The sequence below is a fragment of the Saccopteryx bilineata genome, chromosome 1 (genome assembly GCF_036850765.1).
Source record: "Saccopteryx bilineata isolate mSacBil1 chromosome 1, mSacBil1_pri_phased_curated, whole genome shotgun sequence".
In the NCBI taxonomy this organism is placed as follows: domain Eukaryota; kingdom Metazoa; phylum Chordata; class Mammalia; order Chiroptera; family Emballonuridae; genus Saccopteryx; species Saccopteryx bilineata.
The window spans coordinates 32,174,122-32,196,427 of record NC_089490.1 but is presented as its reverse complement, the minus strand read 5'-3'; the positions used below and the strand labels follow the sequence as shown (position 1 = coordinate 32,196,427).

Sequence of the window (22,306 nt, the reverse complement as noted above, 5' to 3'; positions counted from 1 at the left end):
CTATGTTTCTGCATTATATGGTGGGAAACACTGCTTGCCCTTGTTTGATCACAGAAACACACACACCGACACATACACACCAGCAACCTGAAAGTCTGAAAGCAGTGCTTTATGTTTGAAGAAGTGGGAAAGGGAGGGTCTTTCTAATAATTATCTTTTAATGTAAATAATATCTTGTATGATTACTGATTACATCAGCTAAGTGGTCCATCAATTATTTACAAATATACGATATTATATAGTGCATGTGATGGATTTACATTAATACCACTATTTTGATAATGCTAGAGTACAAATATGTTACCTCTTTTTGCCATACAGAATTGATGAAAGGGATGTTTTTCTTCTCACCCTATTAAGAAGCTGTTTACATTGTATTACCTGTTATTTCTAATGGGATAGGGAAGAAGATGTAGAGAAAACATGCACAGTAAAATCAGATTTTCTTACTTAGTGTATGGATAACATTATACATTAAGAAGATGTTTACTTTGGGGGGAATGGAATTGCGCATTTAATAGAGGACTGAATTTAGGGGAAATTACATAAAAAGAAATGCTTTTAAAGTACTTTTCTTTTTGAGAGACTTTAAAAGGAATTATTATCTTAATATTCTCCTTTAAAGATAATATAGACTCTAATAAAATCTCTTTAAATTTGCTTCATTAAACTTTAAATCCACACATTGCTTTTAGAATTGAGTCAATTGGCCCTGGCCGGTTGGTTTAGTGGTAGAGTGTCAGACCCGGTGTGTGGAAGTCCTGAGTTCAATTTCCAGTCAGGGCACGTCCAGGAGAAGCTACCATCTGCTCCTTCTCCACCCCTCTATCTCTCTATCTCTCTCTCTTTCCCTCCCACAGCAATAGCTCAAATGGTTCAAGCAAAGTTGGCCTTGGGAGCAGAAGATAGCTCCATGGCCTCACCTCTGGCACTAAAATAGCTCAGTTGCTGAGCAACGGAGCAGCGGCCCAGATGGGCAGAGCATCACCTGGTAGGTGGTTTGCTGGGTGGCCTGGTCTGGGTGCATGTGGGAGCCTGTCTTTGCCCCACCACCTCTCAAGTAATTAATAATAATAAAATAACTGACTCAATTAATTAGTGGAGAGCTTACTGAAAGAGAATCCATATCTAGAGCAAGTCTGATGCCAAGAAAAAAAAAAAATTTTCCAGGAGCCTTTCCCCCAGATCATGCCTGCCTTGGCCAGATATGTAGAATACCTCTGCAGTCCTAGACCCTGGATAGAGCAAAATAATGATGTTAAGAAATTCAGTCTTGGAATTATTTGTGCTCATTCAAGTATTTTTACTATCATTCTACAGCTGGCTAAAGTTGGCAGAAACCTTACTTTATTCTCCTTATATTTTTGGTAATTAACATTCATTATGGACACATTGGAAAACAAATATAAAAAGAATTAAAATAAATTATCTATAATCATACCACCCAATGATCACCACTGTTATCATTTGGTATGCCATACAAATTTTTTTTTGAGAATGTGATCATGATGTATAATGTTATAACATTCTCTAATCTGTTTCTTTTCCTCCCTATGCATTTACATAGCATTTAAAATTCCATTTTATAGCTATACCATAATTTAAATTATTTCCCATTATAGATATTTGAATTGTTTTGAAATTTTTATTTTTATAATGTACTGTGATGAATTTATATATATATGTGTGTGTATATGTGAAAAGTGTGTTTTATGTGTAATATATACATTTAAATATATGTATTATCTATTTAATCTAACTACAGAAGTGGGCAAAAGTAAATTTATAGTTATTCATATGGAAAATACAATAATTAATAAATAACAATACAAGAATAAACTCTGTTTTGCCAACACACAGTTATAAGCCTACGTTTGCCAACCCCTGTATTTAGTCAGGTTTTGTGAACTATTCCTTGGAAGGACTTTTTTGTTAAGAATTACTGGGATGATGGATATGGGTAATTAAAACTAATTACAGATTAATTGCTCATAAGAAAAAAAAATTAGAATTCAATTTCCTACCAGTTTAAGTTTTCTGTTTACCTGAAGTTTCAACACCACTGTTTTTTCTGTCACTGATATTTATCAATGTCCAGTGCACACAGAAAATTAGCCAAATCATAAGTTAAACCTAAGAGAATTTTTAAAAAATGATATTGGTGTAACCAACCCGGTCAAGAAATGGGAATGTTGTCAGCACCCTGGGAAACTCTACTTATGCCTATTTTTATTTACATTTCAAAGGTTAACTAACTTATAATAGCATTGATTGTTATTTACTGTAAAACTTATCTAAATGGAATCATACTGTGTGTCCTTTTTTGCTCCTGACTTCTTTCATACAACCTTTTATTTGAGAGATTTCTTCAGGTTGTTTAAGTTGAAGTCTGTTTGTTATATAGCTAGTGCTTGACTTACGACCATGATTGGTTCTGACACACCGGTCGTAACACCCTCACCATATTGTTTCACTCTTGGCGGTCTCACTGCGTTATGGATTTTTTTTTTTTCCTTTTTTTTTTTTTTTTTTTCCATTTTTCTGAAGCTGGAAACAGGGAGAGACAGTCAGATAGACTCCCGCATGCGCCCGACCGGGATCCACCCGGCACGCCCACCAGGGGCGACGCTCTGCCCACCAGGGGGCGATGCTCTGCCCATCCTGGGCGTCGCCATGTTGCGACCAGAGCCACTCTAGCGCCTGAGGCAGAGGCCACAGAGCCATCCCCAGCGCCCGGGCCATCTTTGCTCCAATGGAGCCTTGGCTGCGGGAGGGGAAGAGAAAGACAGAGAGGAAAGCGCGGTGGAGGGGTGGAGAAGCAAATGGGCGCTTCTCCTGTGTGCCCTGGCCGGGAATCGAACCCGGGTCCTCCGCACGCTAGGCCGACGCTCTACCGCTGAGCCAACCGGCCAGGGCCGCGTTATGGATTTTTAAATTGTATATATCTAATTTTGTATCACGGATTTTTCACTATATTGCGGGATTTTGTGGTATATAGGTATTTTTATATATTTTAATTATTTTTGAGGTAAAATAAGCAAAATAAGTGTGGGAAAGGTTAATAACAGTGTGAGAAAGGTTTATAAGAGTGTAGGGAGGGTTTATAAATCCTTAAAATATATATAAATTATTTGGTCATACGTTGAGTAGGCTCTATGTACAGTACTGTGAAATGATGTTATAAAAATCTTTAAGTCATATTTTATCATAATTTTCTTCCATTGTTATATATCAATTTTCTTTGTTCATTTTATGCCATTTGTATCATCTCTACACCATTTTGTTTCTTATTTTTACATTCTTCAGGTTTAAGTAAAACACTGCATTACCAGTACAACTGGCTTAATATTTGCAAAGACAATTTCCTCTTGGTAGACATCTTAAGAGGGGTTTGATGAAAAATATCCAAGACACAAAACACAAATTGCTGTACTGAGTCTGGGATAACAGTTGAAATGGTGCACGCAAAGATGGTAGTGCTGCCGGAAGCTGGTCTGCACTGTCGTACACCCAGCTGGGCAACGCTTGCGCTGCCAGACATGGAGCAGTCGTGGCTAGTGATTGTGGTTGTAAAGTCAAATGGTCGTAAATTGCATAGGTCTTAAGTCGATTGACATTTGTATTGTTTCTCTATATTATTTCATTGTTAACAATCTTTTCAAACTGAAAGGATAAAATACTGTAGTGGTTTAGTTTGCTCTCAGTCTTTGACTTAATGTGAGATTGAATGTGTTTTCCCACCTTCACTTATTTATCTGTATTGTTATGTTTGCTCTATTTCAACACTGGTTATTTGTTGTTCCTCCCTTGTGACTTTGGTTGCCTTTATTATGAGGAATCCCCTCATTTGAGCCCTCATTAGCCTTTAGTTACAAAGTAAGAGTGACTTTTGTTTTTTTAATGTCTCACAAAAGGCAAATTAAGACTTTTGTGTTCTTTTGACAAGGCCACAAAAGTCCCCTCTGTAGCTTTGTGGTTGCAGGGCTTTATCCTCCCCATAGTGGAACAAGGAACATGATATTCCCACCTTTTACCTATCAGGCTCGGACTGCTGACTTTTGCTGACCACATACATTTTTGGTCCTCAAAAAGTCAAACAGTCATGCTTAAATCTTTGTTGCTCCAGGGTACAAATTCTCTAAAATTAAAGCTGACTCAGACCCAGGATTGATAAAGGACAGAATGGATGACAGCCCCTGCCTCAGGTGTTCCCATACCTAGCTACACAAAAGAATCACTAGAGAGAGCTTTAAAAAAAATACATGACCTATTATAAAGGAACACCAAGAAAACAGTACCATTCACGATTGCTCCAAAAAGGATAAAATACATAGAAATAAATTTAACCAAGAATGTAAAAGACCTGTAGTCAGAAAATTATAAAACACTGAAAAAGAAATTGAAGAAGATACAAACAAGTGGAAGCATATACCATGCTTAGGGATAGGAAGAATTACCATTATTAAAATGTCCATATTACCCAAAGCAATCTATAGAGTTAACACAATTACTATCAAGATACTAATGATATATTTCACAGAACTAGAACAAATATTCTAAAAATTTATATGGAACCACAAAAAACTTGAATAACCACAGTGCTCTCAAGAAAGGAGAACAAAGTTGAAGGAACCATGCTTTCTTTAAGATCTTTTTTTTTTTTTTTTTTTTTTTATTTTATTTATTTATTCATTTTTAGAGAGGATAGAGAGAGGGAGAGAGAGAGACAGAGAGGAGAGAGAGACAGAGAGAGAGAAGGAGGGAGGAGCTGGAAGCATCAACTCCCATATGTGCCTTGACCAGGCAAGCCCAGGGTTTCGAACCGGCAACCTCAGCATTTCCAGGTCGACGCTTTATCCACTGCGCCACCACAGGTCAGGCCTACCATGCTTTCTTATATAAAACTATAGTACAAAGCCATTCTAACCAAAACATCATGGTACTAGCATTAAAAACAGACATATACATCAATGGAACAGAATAGAGAGCCTAGAAATCAACTCATGTCTATATGTTCATTAATATTTGATAAAGGAGGTAAGAACATACACTGGGGTAAAGACAGTCTAGTAATAAGTGGTATTGGTAAAATTGGACAGCTGCATGCAAAAAAAAAAATGAAAGTAAACTACCTTCTTACACCATGCACAAAAATAAACTGACAATGGATTAAAGACTTAAATATTAGACATGAACATAAAAATTCTAGAAGAAAACATAGACAATAAAATCTCAGACATTTCTTGTAGCAATATTTTTTTAGGTAATCTCCTCTAGCAAGAGAAATGAGAGAAAAAATGTATATTGGGACTACATCAAAATAAAAATGTTTTTTACAGGTAAAGAAACCATCAATACAATGAAAAGACAACCCACTGAATGGGAGGACATATTTGCTGATACACCTGATAAGGGCTTAATATTCAAAATTTATAAAGAGCTTATAAAACTCAAAACCTAAAAAACAAGCAATCCAATTAAAAAATAGGCAAAATATCTGAATGGATACTTTTCTAAAGAGAACATGCAGATGGAAAATAGACATATGAAAAGATGCTCAACATCACTAATTATCAGAGAAATGCAAATTAAAACCACAATGAGATATCACCTCATATTCATCAGGATGGCTATCATCAAATCAAACAAGTGCTGGCAAGAACGTGGAGGAAAGGGAACCCCCTGCACTGTTAGTTGGGAATGCAGATTATACAGCCCTCGGAAAAAGTGTGGAGTTATTTCAAAAATTTAAAAATGGAACTGCCTTTTGATCCAGCAATCCTACTTCTGGGAATTTATCCTAAGAATCCCAAAACACTAATTTGAAAGACTGGATGCATTCCTCTGTTCATTGTAGCAGTATTTGCAAAAGCCAAGATCTGGAAACAACCCAAGTGCCTATCAGTAGATGAGGGGATTAAAAAACATATGGTACATTTACAATAATGGAATACTATGTGGCCATAAAAAAGGAAATGTGTGGACCTGGAGATCATTATACTAAGTGAAATAAGCCAGTTAGAGAAAGAAAGTATCATAAGATTTCACTCATATGTGGAATCTAATGAACAAAATGAACTACCCAGCAAAATAGAAACAGAGTCATACATAGAAAGCATGTTGAGACCTTGTTGGTGAGGGAGCTATTGGGTGAGGAAGGTGGAAAGATAGAACAAAAAAAGGACAAAAAAGAAAGAAACTTATGGACATAGGTATTATGTGGTGATTGCTGGGAGGGGAGGGGGTGAAGGGGCTGCAGGGGAATAAATGGTGATGGACAAATACTTGATGTAGGAGGGTGAACACACAAAATGGTGTACAGAGATATGTTGTAGAATTGGGACCCTGAGACCTATATAATTATGTTAACCAGTGTAACCCCAATAAAATTTAGTTTAAAAAAAATGAAATGAAATATCAATGCCTGACCTCATTCCCAGACAGAAATTGTGATTTCATTGGTTTGGGGAGAAGGCCGGATGTTACTTTTGAAAGGTCTCATGGTGATTATAATTGGTAGCCAGAAGAACCACTAAAACTCTGTCTTCATAAGGGATAGATAAAATTCTACTGAATTGATAGATTTTAGCTTGTAAAGAATTCCTTTGCCTATTTGATGTCATGGCAGACTCCCAGAGATGAGCCAGCATCCTAATATTTGTCTTTCCCAATTATTGGACAATACCACAAATTTCACTTCTAGAGCATATTGTACATGGATGAATGCCTTTGCTGTTCACTTGCTAAAATCTGAATATGATTGAGTTTGGCTTGTCAAAGCATCATTTAAGAGAGATTGGGGTAATAAATACAAGATCTATTGAGACCTTCCCACGCTGAGGAATACAACTAGGAGAAATGAAGGTGTGGAAGCTAACAGGAGTATTTGCAAACTTGCTTTAGGTCTCAAAGACATCCAGGGCTTTTGGACTATGGTTCTGTTCTGGTAAGTTTTAGTAAAAATCCTCTTAAGTTTCACAAGAGAGGACCTAGAAGAATGGTTTAAAAAACATGGTTCCCTTGCCTTGTCAAAAGAACACAGGAGCCAAAGAAAAAGCTCCCAATAACCAAATCTCAAACACTTGAGCCATGTAGTATATAAACTAATATTGGATTATAACCCAAAATGAAAAATACCTATGAGTCCCTACTTATTTAAACAAATGTTTGAATATATAATATGGGAGAACAGAGTAGAAATCCAAATAATTTATGTAGATATTGTCCACTCTTTTAAGTGTGAGCTTCACATAGTGATTTATTTATTTATTTATTTATTTATTTATTTATTTATTTATGACAGAGATAGAGAGACAGAGAGAGGGACAGATAAGGACAGACAGAGAGGAAGGGAGAGAGATGAGAAGCATCGATTCTTCATTGAGGCTCCTTAGTCTCCTTAGTTTTTCATTGGTTGCTCCTTAGTTGTTCATTGATTGCTTTCTCATATGTGCCTTGACCGGGGGCTGCAGCAGAGGGAGTGACCCTTAGCTCAAGCCACCAACCTTGGGCTCAAGCCAGTGATCATGGGGTTATATCTATGATCCCACACTCAAGCCAGCAACCCTGCACTCAAGCTGGTGAGCCCATGCTCAAGCCGGCAACCTCGGGGTTTCAAACCTGGGTCTTCCATATCCTAGTCCAATGCTCTATCCACTGTGCCACCACCTGATCAGGCCACACAGTGACGTTTTTCCAAAGAGTACTGAAGAGGAAGTAGGAAGCAGGGCTTTATAGTGCAGACACCTGGCAAACACTACCTAAGCCAGGTGATGAAGGCTGATATCATCAGCTATAAACTGTTTTCACAATATGTATCTATTTGGGTTTTTGAATGTAATTCCAGTGTGTGTGTATTGGGTTAAGGGGAATCAATAATTTTATAGACAACAACTGGTGACCTAACAGTTAACTTAGTTCTGATGCTATCTACCCAGAGGTAGAATCAGATTTCACAGGTTAAGTGTTCAGTTCTACAAGCCTGCATTTCCCAACTTCAGATGCCAGTTGCAAACCCAAGTTATCATCTGTGCTTATATCGAATGGATACAGATTAGAGGTTCCCACGACCTTTTCTTGAACTTCAAATGCCAGCCAGGTACAAGTCCAGGCTGTAAATCAGAGGTTCCCATGACCCCCTCGTCAGGTTCAATTAACTTGCTACAATGACTTACAAACTCAGAGAAGTATTTCACTTACCAGATTGCCAGTTTATTATAAAAGGATATAACTCAGGAGCAGCAGATAGAAGAGATACACAAGACAAAGTCCAAGAGGAGAGGGCACGAGCGTCCCTGCTGTCTGCAAGCACATTGCTCTCCCATACCTGCACACGTTCATAACCGGAAGCTCTCCAAATCCTATCCTCTGGGTTTTATGGAAGCTACACTACCCAAAAATGATGGATTAAATCATTGACCTTAGGCAATTAATTCAACCTTCAGCCTCTCTTCTACCTAGAGGTCAGGGTGGGACTGACCTTCCAACACTCCCATCACATGGTGGCACCACTGACAACCAGCCCCATTCTCTGGTGCGATCCCAGTGTCACCTGATAACAGAAGACCCTAGATAACTCTCATCACTTAGGAAATTTCAAAGGTTTTAGGTCCTCTGAACCACGAATCATGGAAGACCAAATATGACAAAAATTTTTTGGTCATATCAATAACCAAACATATGTTTTATAAATCACCATATCATAATACCTTTGATTTGAGGAATTAAGAATCACCTCTGTAATCTTCCTCACAAAACTCTAGAGCTCCAGTCTAATACTGCATTTCCCAATAATCATGGGGTTATATCTATGATCCCACGCTCAAGCCAGCAACCCTGCGCTCAAGCTGGTGAGCCCGTGCTCAAGCCGGCAACCTCGGGGTTTCAAACCTGGGTCTTCCATATCCTAGTCCGATGCTCTATCCACTGTGCCACCGCCTGATCAGGCCACACAGTGACGTTTTTCCAAAGAGTACTGAAGAGGAAGTAGGAAGCAGGGCTTTATAGTGCAGACACCTGGCAAACACTACCTAAGCCAGGTGATGAAGGCTGATATCATCAGCTATAAACTGTTTTCACAATATGTATCTATTTGGGTTTTTGAATGCAATTCCAGTGTGGTAAAAAAAATCAGACAAACTGGTACTGAAGGACACGGGACAGGCTATGTGACAAGTATTGCTCAAAACTGTCAAAGTTAACAAAGAAGAAGCAAGTCTGAGAACAACACAGTGCAGAGGAGCCTAAGGGGATGAGAGTTGTACATGAAATGTGGTGTCCTGAATGAGTTCCAAGAACAGAACGAGAACAGCAGGTGAAAAACTAGGAAAGTCTGTAACGATGTATGGCCTTTAGTTATTAATAACATATTGATATTTATTCATTAGTTGGGACAACTATACCATAATAATGAAGATGTTAACAGTAGAAAACTGAACTCAGGCTATATGGGCATGCTCTACTATTTTATGAAAAGATACAATAATTTCAAAATTTAAAAAGAAAATGTTTATTAATAAAGAAAAGAAAAAAAGCAAGAGTGATCCCCAGAGCAGCAGTGAGAGCAGCCTCTGGGATCTTGTTAAAAATTCAAATTCTCAGGTTTCATCCAAAACTTCCTGAGTCAGAAACTCTGGGGACCCAGCCCTGGGGGGCAGGGATTCCGACCCTGTGATTGAGAACTGCTGATCTAGAGGCTGGCGCAGAGCTCGGCTCTCAGGTGCTTCTCATTTTATATGAAGTCATGTTACTTTTTCTTTTAATGCCCAGGAGCGAATCAGATGTGGCCTCCTGGTAGCTTTCGATTACCCATTTTTCATCTTTCACAGAGGAATGATATGTCTGCCTCTCTTCTATTATTCACATTGGATCCCCAGGGCCCTTTTTGGACCCTGCTGTGCTCATGTCTTCCAGCACGCACAGATCCCTTCCACCTCTGATGGCCCAAACACCATAACGTGGACCAACTCAAATGTTTTCAGAGGCCACACATCACAACAGAATGTGAGTTCTCTGGAGACAGAGGTGACTGTAGGCAAAATATGTGATCCCTCTGTACTGGCGTTTCTTTTTCTTTCTTTCCTTTTTTTTTTTTTTTTTTTCAGAGACAGAGAGAGAGTCAGAGAGAGGGATAGATAGGGACAGACAGACAGGAACAGAGAGAGATGAGAAGTATCAATCATTAGTTTTTCATTGTGACAACGTAGTTAGTTGTTCATTGATTGCTTTCTCATATGGGCCTTGACCATGGGTCTTCAGCAGACTGAGTAACCCCTTGCTCAAGCCAGTGACCTTGGGTCCAAGCTGGTGAGCTTTGCTCAAACCAGATGAGCCCACGCTCAAGCTGGTGACCTCGGGGTCTTGAACCTGGGTCCTCTGCATCCCAGTCCGACGCTCTATCCACTGCGCCACCGCCTGGTCAGGCTGTACTAGCGTTTCTTCATCTGTGATTTGTGGTTATAGAAGAGCATTGACCTCATGGATTTTTGTGTGGATTGTGAGTTAATACTCATAAGGTTCTAAGAATAATAGCCAGCACTTAGTGGGGACCTAATAAATATGAGCTGATGCTATTATTAGCAGTGGCTGTCTTGCCTATTAAATATTTCTTCACCTCTGCCAAAGCGGCAAGGTTTCAGGTGTAAAATAATGGCTCAGTAAAGACTGGGTGAATTGAGCCCACAAAAATCATATTTCAGACTTGGTGACACCACCGCTACCACCAGCAGCCTTCTAAGGCACCTTGATTTTGAGTTGGTATGTTAGAAATATTTCATGTTGTTTACCTAATGCTCTTAGGATAAAGTTTGAGGTTTGGTTGATGAATAGATATCACCTAGGTGTGAATTAATCTTACTTCAAACTTCCCCCTCCTACAGAAAAAGAAAACATGCTGTTATCAATGAAAAAACCATCCTCATGTTGATCTATGATCATTCTAGTTCCCATGACCCTTAGCAGAGTTTGTTAGCCTTAAAAAAATGAGATTAGTCTGTAAAGAATTCAGCACCTCGAGGATTGTTCTAGCAGCAGGTGGGTAAGTGAACATTTGGATTACGGGTTCAGATTTTATTTATTTGCTCTTTGGATCAGGTTAAATAGAAATGCAACAATTTGGATGCCATAAATATACAAACCCTGGGAGTTTCGGTTTGTCTTTCAGATGGGGATTAACGTGGTGGATTCTGCAGTATCAGGATTGGGAGGCTGCCCCTATGCAAAAGGTGCTTCTGGAAATGTAGCCACTGAGGATTTGATCTATATGCTTAATGGCCTGGGGCTCAATACAGTAAGTGACCTTTACATATTCTAACATTCATGCCTTCCTTGCAGATCCAAACTGAAATGCGTCTCAGATTTTGAAAGCGATTTTCAGGGCAAAGTTTTACTATACTTTTGCTATTTACTAAAATGCACAGTGGGAAAATACAATAAAAATTCTTCAGGGAGCTTTATAAAGTAACTTATTGCTGTAGATCAATCACCAAAATGCTACCATTTTACATTTTTATAGTGTTTCATGACCTCCAAATACTTTTTTTTATGTCTTCTCTGATTTGGTTTTACATACTCTGTGATTTAGAGCCTGTATCTTTCTCCTGTTATGATTATTGTTTTCAGGGGTTTTTTGGGGGGTGGGGGGGTTATAGATATTTTCCTTGGAGGAAACAGAGATCTTGATTTTCTCACAGTGATAATGAGGGCTCTTGGAAAAGAGCCAAAGGCACATTTAAAATGGCCAGTGGAAGAGCAGAGCTTAGTGATACTGAGCGTGTGAGACACTGGATGATGAGGAAACTATAGTGTCTTTACTGTGGTACCCTGAAAAATCACGTGCTCTATAATAACATCTGCCAAAATCAACATTTGCTCTTGCCACATGCTTGTTAACATGACTTATTGGTCTAGGAGGCAGATTTTTCTTTTAGGAAAAAAAAATATAAAAGACAAGAAAAACAGTTCACAGGTGATTAGAAGTTCATAATGTTTTCTGAGATGTAAAAGCACCGTCTGGATTACAAATCAGAATTTCCTCTCTCTCTCATCCTCTGTCCTCCCTCTACTTAGAGTGATGTTCCTGCACCACTAGCCTTGCCTGCAGTCTCCATCCCTGGACTGTTATTTCTCATCTCTACCCCTCAGTCATGGCTCCACAGCCACCGAAATGGCCTTACTCCCCACAGTGGCTTTCACTGGAGAGTGAGGCACTACCATCCTCAAAAACCCTTCTTCTAGCATTTCCCTTGCCTGTCCAGTAGGCCCATGCTGTTGCGTTCCTCTCTTAGTGCTTCCATGCTGTGCCTCTACCTCGGCACCTACAATGAGAGTATAGAATGATGTTGCTTCTGTGCCTAGCTTCCATTGCAGCCAGAGTGCAATTATTTATTTATTATCTTTGTGTGTGTGTGTGTGTGTGTGTGTGTGACAGAGACAGAGAGAGAGACACAGAGAGGGACAGACAGGCAGACAGAAAGGGAGAGATGAGAAGCATCAATTCTTCGTTGTGGCACCTTAGTTGTTCATCGACTACTTTCTCATATGTGCCTTGACTAGGGGGCTACAGAAGAGCAGGTGACTCCTTGCTCAAGCCAGGGATCTTGGGCTTAAGTCAGCAATCTTGGGCTTCAAGCCAGTGACCATTGGGTTATGTTTATGATCCAACACTCAAGCCAGTGACCCCGCACTCAAGCCAGCGACCTCGAGGTTTTGAACCTAGGTCCTCTACGTCCCAGTCTGACACTCTATCAACCGCGCCACTGCCTGGTCAGGCATAGAAAGCAATTATTACAGCTTATTCATACTCTCCCTGATACAAAGAGATGCTCAATAACATTCATTAATATCATGTGGCAACAAACACCAAAAGCTCTGGGTTGTCTTCCCTAATTAGAAATAAATATCCTCTCACTTACAAAGTAGCTGAATCATTTCTATTGGATATGTATACCCTTGATGGAAACGATAGAGACAGAGGTCTTTTCCGGAAATAGATATTTCCCTGGAGATTTAGATGACTGTATTGAACTCAGCTAATGCATAATATAGGCCTGGTCATATTCTATACTTAGGGGTCCAAATGCAAATAAGCCATGTCTCCATTCCTAAGAATTTTACAATTCAAGGAGAATTGTTACATTAAGTAGCACCTACAATTCAACCTGTTGCCCACACTAACAGACCAAGATTTCTGTACAATCTGATATTACTATGGCTCCCATGCCCAGACAATGACCTTGAGCAATTAATTTGACTTGTTAAATGTTTCATGTGTGTGTCCCTTTCTTACTGTTCTTGCTACAACTATATCAGCACAAGTCCTCATCATTTTCCTGGGTATTCATCTTCCACATTCCGCTGACTTATAGACCTATTTGTAAATTCATATGCTCCATGCTACCATCAGAGGATTTCATCTAAAATACATATATGAATATACTTGCTTCTGCTTACATGCTTATCAGTCACTTCTCATTTCCTGAAAAGCGAGGCTGTGTCCCATCAGCTAACATGGACTAGTTAAACGTTTCTGGTCATCTCTGCCCATCATTCTCCATATATACCTTAGTCTTCTTCTGATATCTTGTACTGCTCTTTCTCTACCCATAGTCACCCATCCACCCTCATCCTTCTCAAAGACTTCTCTTCCTATAAGACTTGGGTCAGACCTGACCAGGCAGTGGTGCAGTGGAAAACGCATCAGACTGGGACGCAGAGGACCCAGGTTCAAAACCCCAAAGTTGCCGACTTGAGTGCGGGCTCATCTGACTTGAGCACAGTCTCATCAGCTTGAGCCCAAGGTTGCTGGCTTGAACAAGGGGTCACTCGATCTGCTGTAGCTGCCCTGGTCAAGGCACATAGGAGAAAGCAATCAATGAACAACCAAGGTGCCACAATAAAGAATTGATGCTTCTCATCTCTCTTCCATCCTGTCTGTCCCTATCTGTCCCTCTCTCTGTCTCTGTCACACACACACAAAAAAAGACTTGGGTCTGGATTTATCTTTCTGGCACCCTCCCTTGCCACACTCCTCTCCATTCCCTTTTACTCAATGACTTGACCACTCCACACCTTTGCTCTCATAATCATCTGGATATCTATCAGTGACTTTACGTATCATAGTACAGGATTCTCTGTTTAGGGGGAGTCTACATTGCCTACTTAAGCATTCTGAGGACAGAAAACATATTCTACATGAACTTCTTGACACCCCAGAACGTATTAAAGTACATCAGACATATTTAAGTATCTAAAAAATGATTCTAGAATAAATGTAATGCTTTTAGTTCTTTTTTAAAATAATGATATCTGTTGCCTGGCCAGGCGGTGGTGCAGTGGATAGAGTGTCAGACTGGGATGCGGAGGACCCAGGTTTGAAACCCTGGGTTTGCCAGCATGAGTAGGGGCTCATCTGGTTTAAGCAAGGCTCACCAGCTTGAGCCCAAGTTCGCTCATTTGAGCAAGGGGTTACTTGGGCTGCTGTAGCCCCCCGGTCAGGGAATATATGGGAAAGCAATCAATGAACAAATAAGGTGCTGCAGCGAAGAATTGATGCTTCTCATCTTTCTTTATCTGTCTGTCTCTGTCTGTCCCTCTCTCTCTGTCTCTGTCACACATACACACACAAAAAAATGACATCTATTAATTAAATAAAATGGTGGAGAAAGGCCGAAACAAAATTCTTCTTTGGTATGATAGTAATTCCACTGCAGAATTGTTATAAATTGAATGCTTGGAAAGCAAAGAATATTGGTGACTAAACTCTTTCCATGATCTCTTACTGTATATAATATGAAAATAAAAGACATATGTAGCTATTTATATCATCTAAATATTACTGGATTAAAGATGTTAGACTAAAATCATCCTAATAGATAATCCACATAAAGCCATTAATGTGATAAAATCAAATTTCACAAACCAAAGCAAGTGTAAGTAAGTACCCTTAGGACAACTTCATAATAAAAAATATAGAAAATCATGTGTGTCATTTAAAATAGTATTTTTCTTGATTGTTCTTAAATGAAGAGAAATAAACTACAAAGAATACAGTGTTGTAAAAGTTTCTAAAGAGACGTAATCAGGTATACCTATTGTTCTTGGCCAGCTTGTACTTGGTTATGTTAAAATGATGATTGCTTTATGATCATTGCTATAAAAAGCCTCTGATTATTTTATTTGTTGGTTTTAAGAAAATCACAGATTTGCATAAATATTACAAACTACTCCTTACTAGCCAGGAAGTCTGAATCTGTTCAATTTTAAGTACACATGCTCTCTACTCCATGCGGAAGGAGGACACCAGCGTTTATAAAATGCTGCCTGAGTGCAAATCTCTGCTTAGTTCACCTAATGCTCTACCCTCCCCAGTGACAAGAAAGGTGCTAGAAGGAGACCTTGATGGTGACTTTTTGTTACATCAAGTCCTAGAGATGAGGAGTATGTCTTGAACTTGGCTTTCATACTCAATTGCCTATCTGTCCTACATGGATTTACCTAAGCCCTTGTTGATCCTATTCGTGCTTTCAGACAATACAACATCGTTAGCAAACAAGGTCCAGATATTTGCTAAATACTACTTATTTTATTTAACCTACAACTAGTTCCTTTGATAGCATACCAGTAATGGTGTTTCTGAATATAGCTTAAAAATTATACATTCAACTTTTTTGTATTTCTTACAACTTTTTCAAGTGTCTTTCTTTATATAGTAAAGATGTATTTTTTCCCTAAGTCCTTATCTATAAATTCCTCCAAACCATTATTATTTTAATTTCCCTTCACTGATATGTAATAGATTGTTTCTAGTTTCATTATTGTCCTTCCTAGAATTTAGGTACCAACGTGACTTACACTAATTTATTCAGGTGTGGTTAGCCTGTAGTTCAATACAACGGTCAAATTCAAGATAGATTTTAATAAAGAAGAACAATATAAAATGTTCACTACATGGTTCATTGAAAACAAAGCTTACCCCCCAAATCAATAATTAGCAATGCTTTTTTTTTTAAAGTATTTTTAAATGGTTAAGTAACTGCTAATAAAATTAAATGGAATCTGTTTTTTCCTCTTTCTCCCAAATCCCTCTTCCCTGCTGGCATCCTTTCTTTCTCATACCAGGGTGTGAATCTTTACAAAGTGATGGAGGCTGGTAACTTTATTTGCAAAGCTGTGAGTAAAACCACAAACTCTAAAGTAGCACAAGCCTCCTTCAATGCTTGAGGTGAATGAATTTGTGACTTAAGGCTGAGAAGATCCATTTCAGCTACAGATATTCATCTAAAAATCATTACTTGTCAACTTGTTCTGAAATGTGAAGTAATAGACAAGAGTGGGGTGGGAAAGACTTTTAAAAAGAATACAACTGGATACATTTCGAAGTCAACAGAAAGTAAGACCAGTCATCACAACTGCAAGCTGAAGCTAAATAATATAATTTGTAGACATGCCTCTGAACATGAAAAATAGTCTACTCTTTTGCTCCTAAAGAAATACTTTTTTTAATTTAGTAGATGTGAAAATTGACTTCAGATTTCCCTAAGTATCAAATACTGCATTAATACTTAATCAAGCTGGCTTAGCACAGTGTACATATTGTCAGTAGTTTACGAGCTCCTGCATCGCGTGCAAAGTGTGTGGCCTCCATATCATGCATTATGCCTCTGGATCTCAACTTCCCGTTTGCCAAGTCAGTTAAATTATGGACCAAGCGCCAAATCTCCAGCCGACCCTACATAATTTTTAGCAATAGAACTTTTACATTTCAAGTATGGCTAACATCTGTTAACTATTTCAATGACTTTATCTTGTTCCAAGAGACTGTGGTCAATGGCAAGACGCCATATCCTGGAAACATATTACGACCTCCATGTTTGCTAAATGCTTCCAGTTTACCATACCATTTCTTTCATCCGTTATAGTAAAGACCAGCATGGTGTTACTCAACTGCTAAGAAATGGAAGGCACAACTTTCAACTTGCTGTCTGAATTGCAGTGATGGGAATAGATTGATACATGTACCATAATCCGTGTGTGTAAATTTTCAGATCACTTCCAAATTGCCTGAAGAAATGTCATTGTGATCCTAAGAATGTGTATTAAGTCACTTTTTAATTCATGAAATAAACTATTTTCCACTGATTCAGGGTACTTTGATCAAATCACATCTTTTTTGGTTGACTTTTTTTATGGTTATTTTTTAAATTGAAGTGGCTAAAATGTTATCTTTTGTACTAGAAAGAATTGCCAGAAATAGCAAAAAGTAATATATCAAGTTGAGAAGAGGAACAGGAGGACTATGTTAAGAAAAACATTTCTGTAACTTATGCAAATAATATGCCGACAGTATTATTATATACATGCGGGTCTAAAACATCAGTTCTATTATTTATGTAGACTTTTCCAATAATATTGGGTGATTTTATCTTTGAGTAAATTTGAATATTATTTTAAATATGAATGTGAGCACTGTGGATTTTACATTAAATATTCATTAAAACATTGAAATAAAAATGAATTCAATAAAATAAGAGAAGTACTAATTTTAAAGATATATGGTAAGAAAAGAATCATGAGGAAAACGTATTGCTAATTGACAAAACCAATCTTTATTCCCATGGGAGAGGCCAGCTTCTCCTGGTGCAATGTTGGATAAGAGCAGAGCTCTACCATGTGGGTGTTTGGGGGTGGGGGCTTTGTATGGACCTGCCTGATCCATCTCTGCTGTGCTTCTCTCTTCACAAAGAACACAGGCCTGTGCACTGAGGCAGTGAGGACACACCTACCCTGATTCCCTGGCTGGGCAGAGCAGGATATACACCTCCTCATCTTCTGAGAACCGCTTTTCCTATCTGTTACAGAACTCTGGTGATTTGAGTTTTGAGATATTTAGAAAAGCATCTGTTGATGCAAACTGCTTATAGAAACACCTAAGGGCAAAAATTTGCTCTTTGGAAATAAAAATCACAGACTCTTTAAAAGGCAGAGCAAGTAGTCAGAAACCCAAAGTTCAGATTACACATGTGTACAGCACACACGTCCATTTACAGTTGATCATTTCTGAGATGACTTTGATGCTTCCTAACCAAAATCACCCTGAAAAAGTTTGTGTTTTAGGTGATTGTTATCCTTTTCCACCAAAACCACCAAAAGCCGTCTGCTAGCTTACACAAATCTTCAGCTTTTGAGGGAGAAAAAATTACATAATCACATAAAGCTGCCTGAAGTCCATAGGCAAAATCCTCCTAAAACTATATTTCAACTAACCAAGAAAACTTGGAAATCATTGCAGGACCCACCCAAGTATCCCACCCACACAGAAACCCATACAAGGGTTGGCTTTGGGGAAAGGCATAGAAACAGCAAAGCAATTATGACCTTTATTAACATACATGTCAAAATAACCTTTTATGACATCTGCCCTTAAATCAAGGAAACTATCCTTTCTGGAATAGGTAATATATTTCATCACATGTATGTTTTGATGACCTATTATAAACTAATTCTTTAAGGCTAAGTCACCGAAAAATAGAAACTTTCTAAATCCTGGCTCGTGAAATTCATAAACCAAATAAATGGGAACTGGCTGTGACTTTCTGAGAAAATTCTGAATGCCCTTTGATGCTATCTATCCTGATCACTAACATCTAATAAATACTCTTTTAGCTGCACTTGTATGACTATTCATTTCTATATGTGTGCCTTCTGTATCTTCAAAATGATGAACTCCAGATATGAGTTGCAGGTTATTTAGCATTCAATAAATAAGCCACAGATATCATCCCTGTCACAACTCTAAAGAGATAAAGCCCGGGTACCAGCCAGGATCTGAATTGAAGTAAAGGCAAGTGAAAGATTGCTGTGAATACCAATAATCATTTGCAAATTGCCTTGTGGACTAAAAGATACTAGTTTTGTGTTTGTGTGGGGCAGCTGTTAAAAGCTAAAAGAATAGCTTTAGAGCTCTGGAAATAGGGAAGAAGATATTGGATAAGGGGCGGGGGTGTGAAAACTATTTTCTGCCTTTCAGCAGTTCAGAAGGGCACATTCCACTCTGGTAGACTGTCTCGGTTTGCTGCTATCAATTGCGCATGATACCACTCGATAGGCTTAAGGAACAATAAAAATTATTACCTCAAATATTTCAGAAATATTGCTTTCCACCATCATTTAATTCTGTGGTTAAATTATAAGCAAAATGTTTCTCCCTTTTTCCTGCTTTTCTTGTTTCCAGGTGTTGGTGCACCTTCAGGCTCCTGCTCCACGGAGCTGCAAGACTGTAGCGCCACCTCCAGGCCCCCGGGCTACAGTGCCCAGCAGCTGCATAGGGTTTTTCTCTTTGAATGTCTTTTTTTTTTCTAATCAATGAAGAGTGTTTCCTCACCCCTGTCCCAAACTTTCTTGTGTTTCATTGAGCAGAATATCATCACATGCTCCTTTTTAAAACTCTGACTTATGTGGGAAGTAGACCATTAGGGTACAGACTGAAGTCACCGGTGACTTTGAAAAGCTCAGGGAAGTGGTTTCACATTTTATGGCGAGGCAGTGGCAAAACTGAAGGCAGATGAGTTAACCCCCCCAAAGCGAGGACTTATATCGTGTCTTTGAAACAGAAGGAAAAGAAGGAAATCCATTCAGGTCTCAGCATAAATATCACATCCTAAGTGAGTGTTTCTGGACAACTCAGTCTAAAATAAGACCCTAGTTCCATTCTCTCACATAAATGTGTTTAATTTTTGTTATAAATTTGTAACTCCTTATTTGTTTGCTTTAGTTGTTTTTCTTTCCCAAACAGAATATATGCTTCATGCAAGGACTGTTACTCTGTTATCATCTCCATTTTTACTCCCTAAGTGCCCAGAACATAGTGCTTGGACCTGGCATAGTAGCTGTCCAATAAATGTTAGAATAAAAATTAAAATAGAAGTGAATTTAATTCAAGCATATGAAAATTTAAGAGGGAAAAATGTGCCACCTGAAATCTTTCTGATATATTTTTTAAAACATCCCGAGCTCTTAATAGTTTAAGGTTTATTTCATAACAGTTTGGGAGCAATGCTTATAGAATATTTTTTAAACCTTATGTTGAATGATTAAATTAAGAAGCAGATACATACATGCACCAAAATGGTTAAGAACTGTTAGAGAAACTAAAATTGTCAGTGAAACAAATAACCTTTGAAGCAGGAATCTAACCATCAGAACTGATACAAAAGGTCAATGGTATCAGTAGTAATAGTGTCAGTAATAACAGTGTCAGTAATATGGAAAATAGGCATGGGCTGCAACAGGAAGTGTTTATAACTTTTTTCATCTCTTTGAATCTGTCTTACATACACAGACACACAAATACACATTGTCACACTGACCAGGCACACATATATAACAAACCACTCCGATGAGGGCCAGTAAAGCTCAATTTCCTCATTTAAACAACCTGGAACTCGTCTCTTCTCCTCCCTGAGAGTGGGCACTGCACCACCTATTCACACATCCATTGTAACACGTCATCAAGGAAAGCAAGCCTGTTATATCAGCTGTCATCTGTGTGATTAAGAGACAAAACTTTCAGGCCCAGGCCAGCAAGCTCAGCGGTAGAGCATCAGCCTGGCGTGTGGAAGTCTTGGGATCAATTCCCGGCCAGGGCACACAGGAGGAACAACCATCTGCTTCTCCACCATTCCTCCTCTACTTTCTCTCTATCTCTCTCTTCGCCTCCCACAGCCAAGGCTCCATTGGAGCTGGTCTGGGCACTGAGGATGGCTCGGTGGCCTCCGCCTCAGCACTAGAATGGCTCTGCTTGCAACAGAGCAATGCCCCAGATGGGCAGAGTATCGCCCCCCCTAGTGGGCATGCCAGGTGGATTCTGGTAGGGTGTATGCGGGAGTCTGTCTCTCTGCTTCCCTCCTTCTCACTTCAGAAAATAAAAAAAAAAAAAATTTAAAAAAAGAGGCAAAAGTTTCATAATAATTTATATCAAAGCCTAATTAATTCAGTATTCTTTAAATAATTATTTATACTTGTTTCAAAATTAAGTCCTCAGATAAAACCCTCAGCTTCCTAACACATAACAGCATTCTTACTCCATGGTCTTAATTCAGGCTGCGCATTGGATCCATCCACGGAGGATGAAAGAGGGAACGTAACAATAATGATGCCTAGAGAGGGACTTCAAGCATCAGCATTTTTTTTTTCTTAAAGTCCATACAAGGCAGTCTCATGTGTAGCCAGATTTTAAATATCTCCACTCTAGTTCTGTGGTTTCTAAAGTGTGGTCCTCAGACCAGCAGCATCTGCAATGTGGTCTGTTTTCTTTTCCTAGGAGTTTTATCCAGATGAACCTGGATCATCTGAGAGTCAGGTCACAAAATGCATATCAATAATGTGGGTACACTCCAGAGATGAGGGTAAACAATGAAATGCTAATTCATTAGAACACAATTAGAACTCACTAGAAATACAAATTCTGGGGCCCCAACTCAGATCTACTGAATTAGAAGCTCTAGGTTAAGGCCCAGAAACCTGTTTTTTCAGGCCCTCTTGGTGGTTCTCCGACACCTGAAAGTTTGAGAATACTATTCTAGGTGACTGGCCCTTCCAGACAATGATTCACCACCCCTATAATCAAGTAAAGAGAAAAATGGACAAGACTCAGTTTATCGCATGCTCTATATTCACACAACAAAGCATCGTTTCAAACTAACACTCACAATAATCCAAACGACCACGCCATTTTACCTTTCCAATGTGAATAGGGCTTACAGAGGAGAAATGGACTATGAAAAACAAATGTCAACATCCCCTGCCACATCCCTCCTGTGGACTCTGTTTCCCAACTTCGTATGATGGAAGAGCCACGTGAACAGGCTCATCCTCAGAACTTCTCTAGCAGGCTTGGATCGGAGATAAATTCTACTAGTTTTCTATATATGATATTCTTCAAGCGTTTTTTAAGTGTAAAGGAAAAATAAAGGGAACACTAGGGAACACTTGATAGAGCCATAAAGGATAATTAAAAATAATGCATCAGTCGAGGGAAAGAGACATTGTCACCAAACTACATTGTCCCAGTGAGAGAGGAGGTTTAATGGATTTATTGCATATCCATCCATCTAGAGCCTTTATTGGGCACCATCTGATCTATTACTCAATGGCTATACAACCTTGGTCAATTTACCTAATACCTTTAAACTTCACTTCAAACCTCACTTCCTTCACCAATAAAACTTGGATTATAATGGCCCTTATTTATACAGCTGTTAGAAGGATTCCATGAAATAATGCTTACAAGCATTTGGCAGACTGCCTGGTA

At 38.8% G+C, this 22,306-nt stretch overlaps 1 protein-coding gene across 5 annotated transcripts in view; it reads left to right on the top strand.

Moving 5' to 3' along the window:
* HMGCLL1 (3-hydroxy-3-methylglutaryl-CoA lyase like 1) overlaps window positions 1-17,136 on the top strand; it is a 326,458-nt gene extending 309,322 nt beyond the window's left edge. For all 5 annotated transcript variants that reach the window (XM_066252808.1, XM_066252798.1, XM_066252811.1 and 2 more), the window contains 2 exons: window positions 11,162-11,287; window positions 16,117-17,136. In XM_066252808.1, the coding sequence (XP_066108905.1) occupies window positions 11,162-11,287; window positions 16,117-16,218 (228 nt within the window). In that variant the 3' untranslated portion in view covers window positions 16,219-17,136. The remainder of the gene's footprint in view (window positions 1-11,161; window positions 11,288-16,116) is intronic.
* Window positions 17,137-22,306: the final 5,170 nt, after the last annotated feature.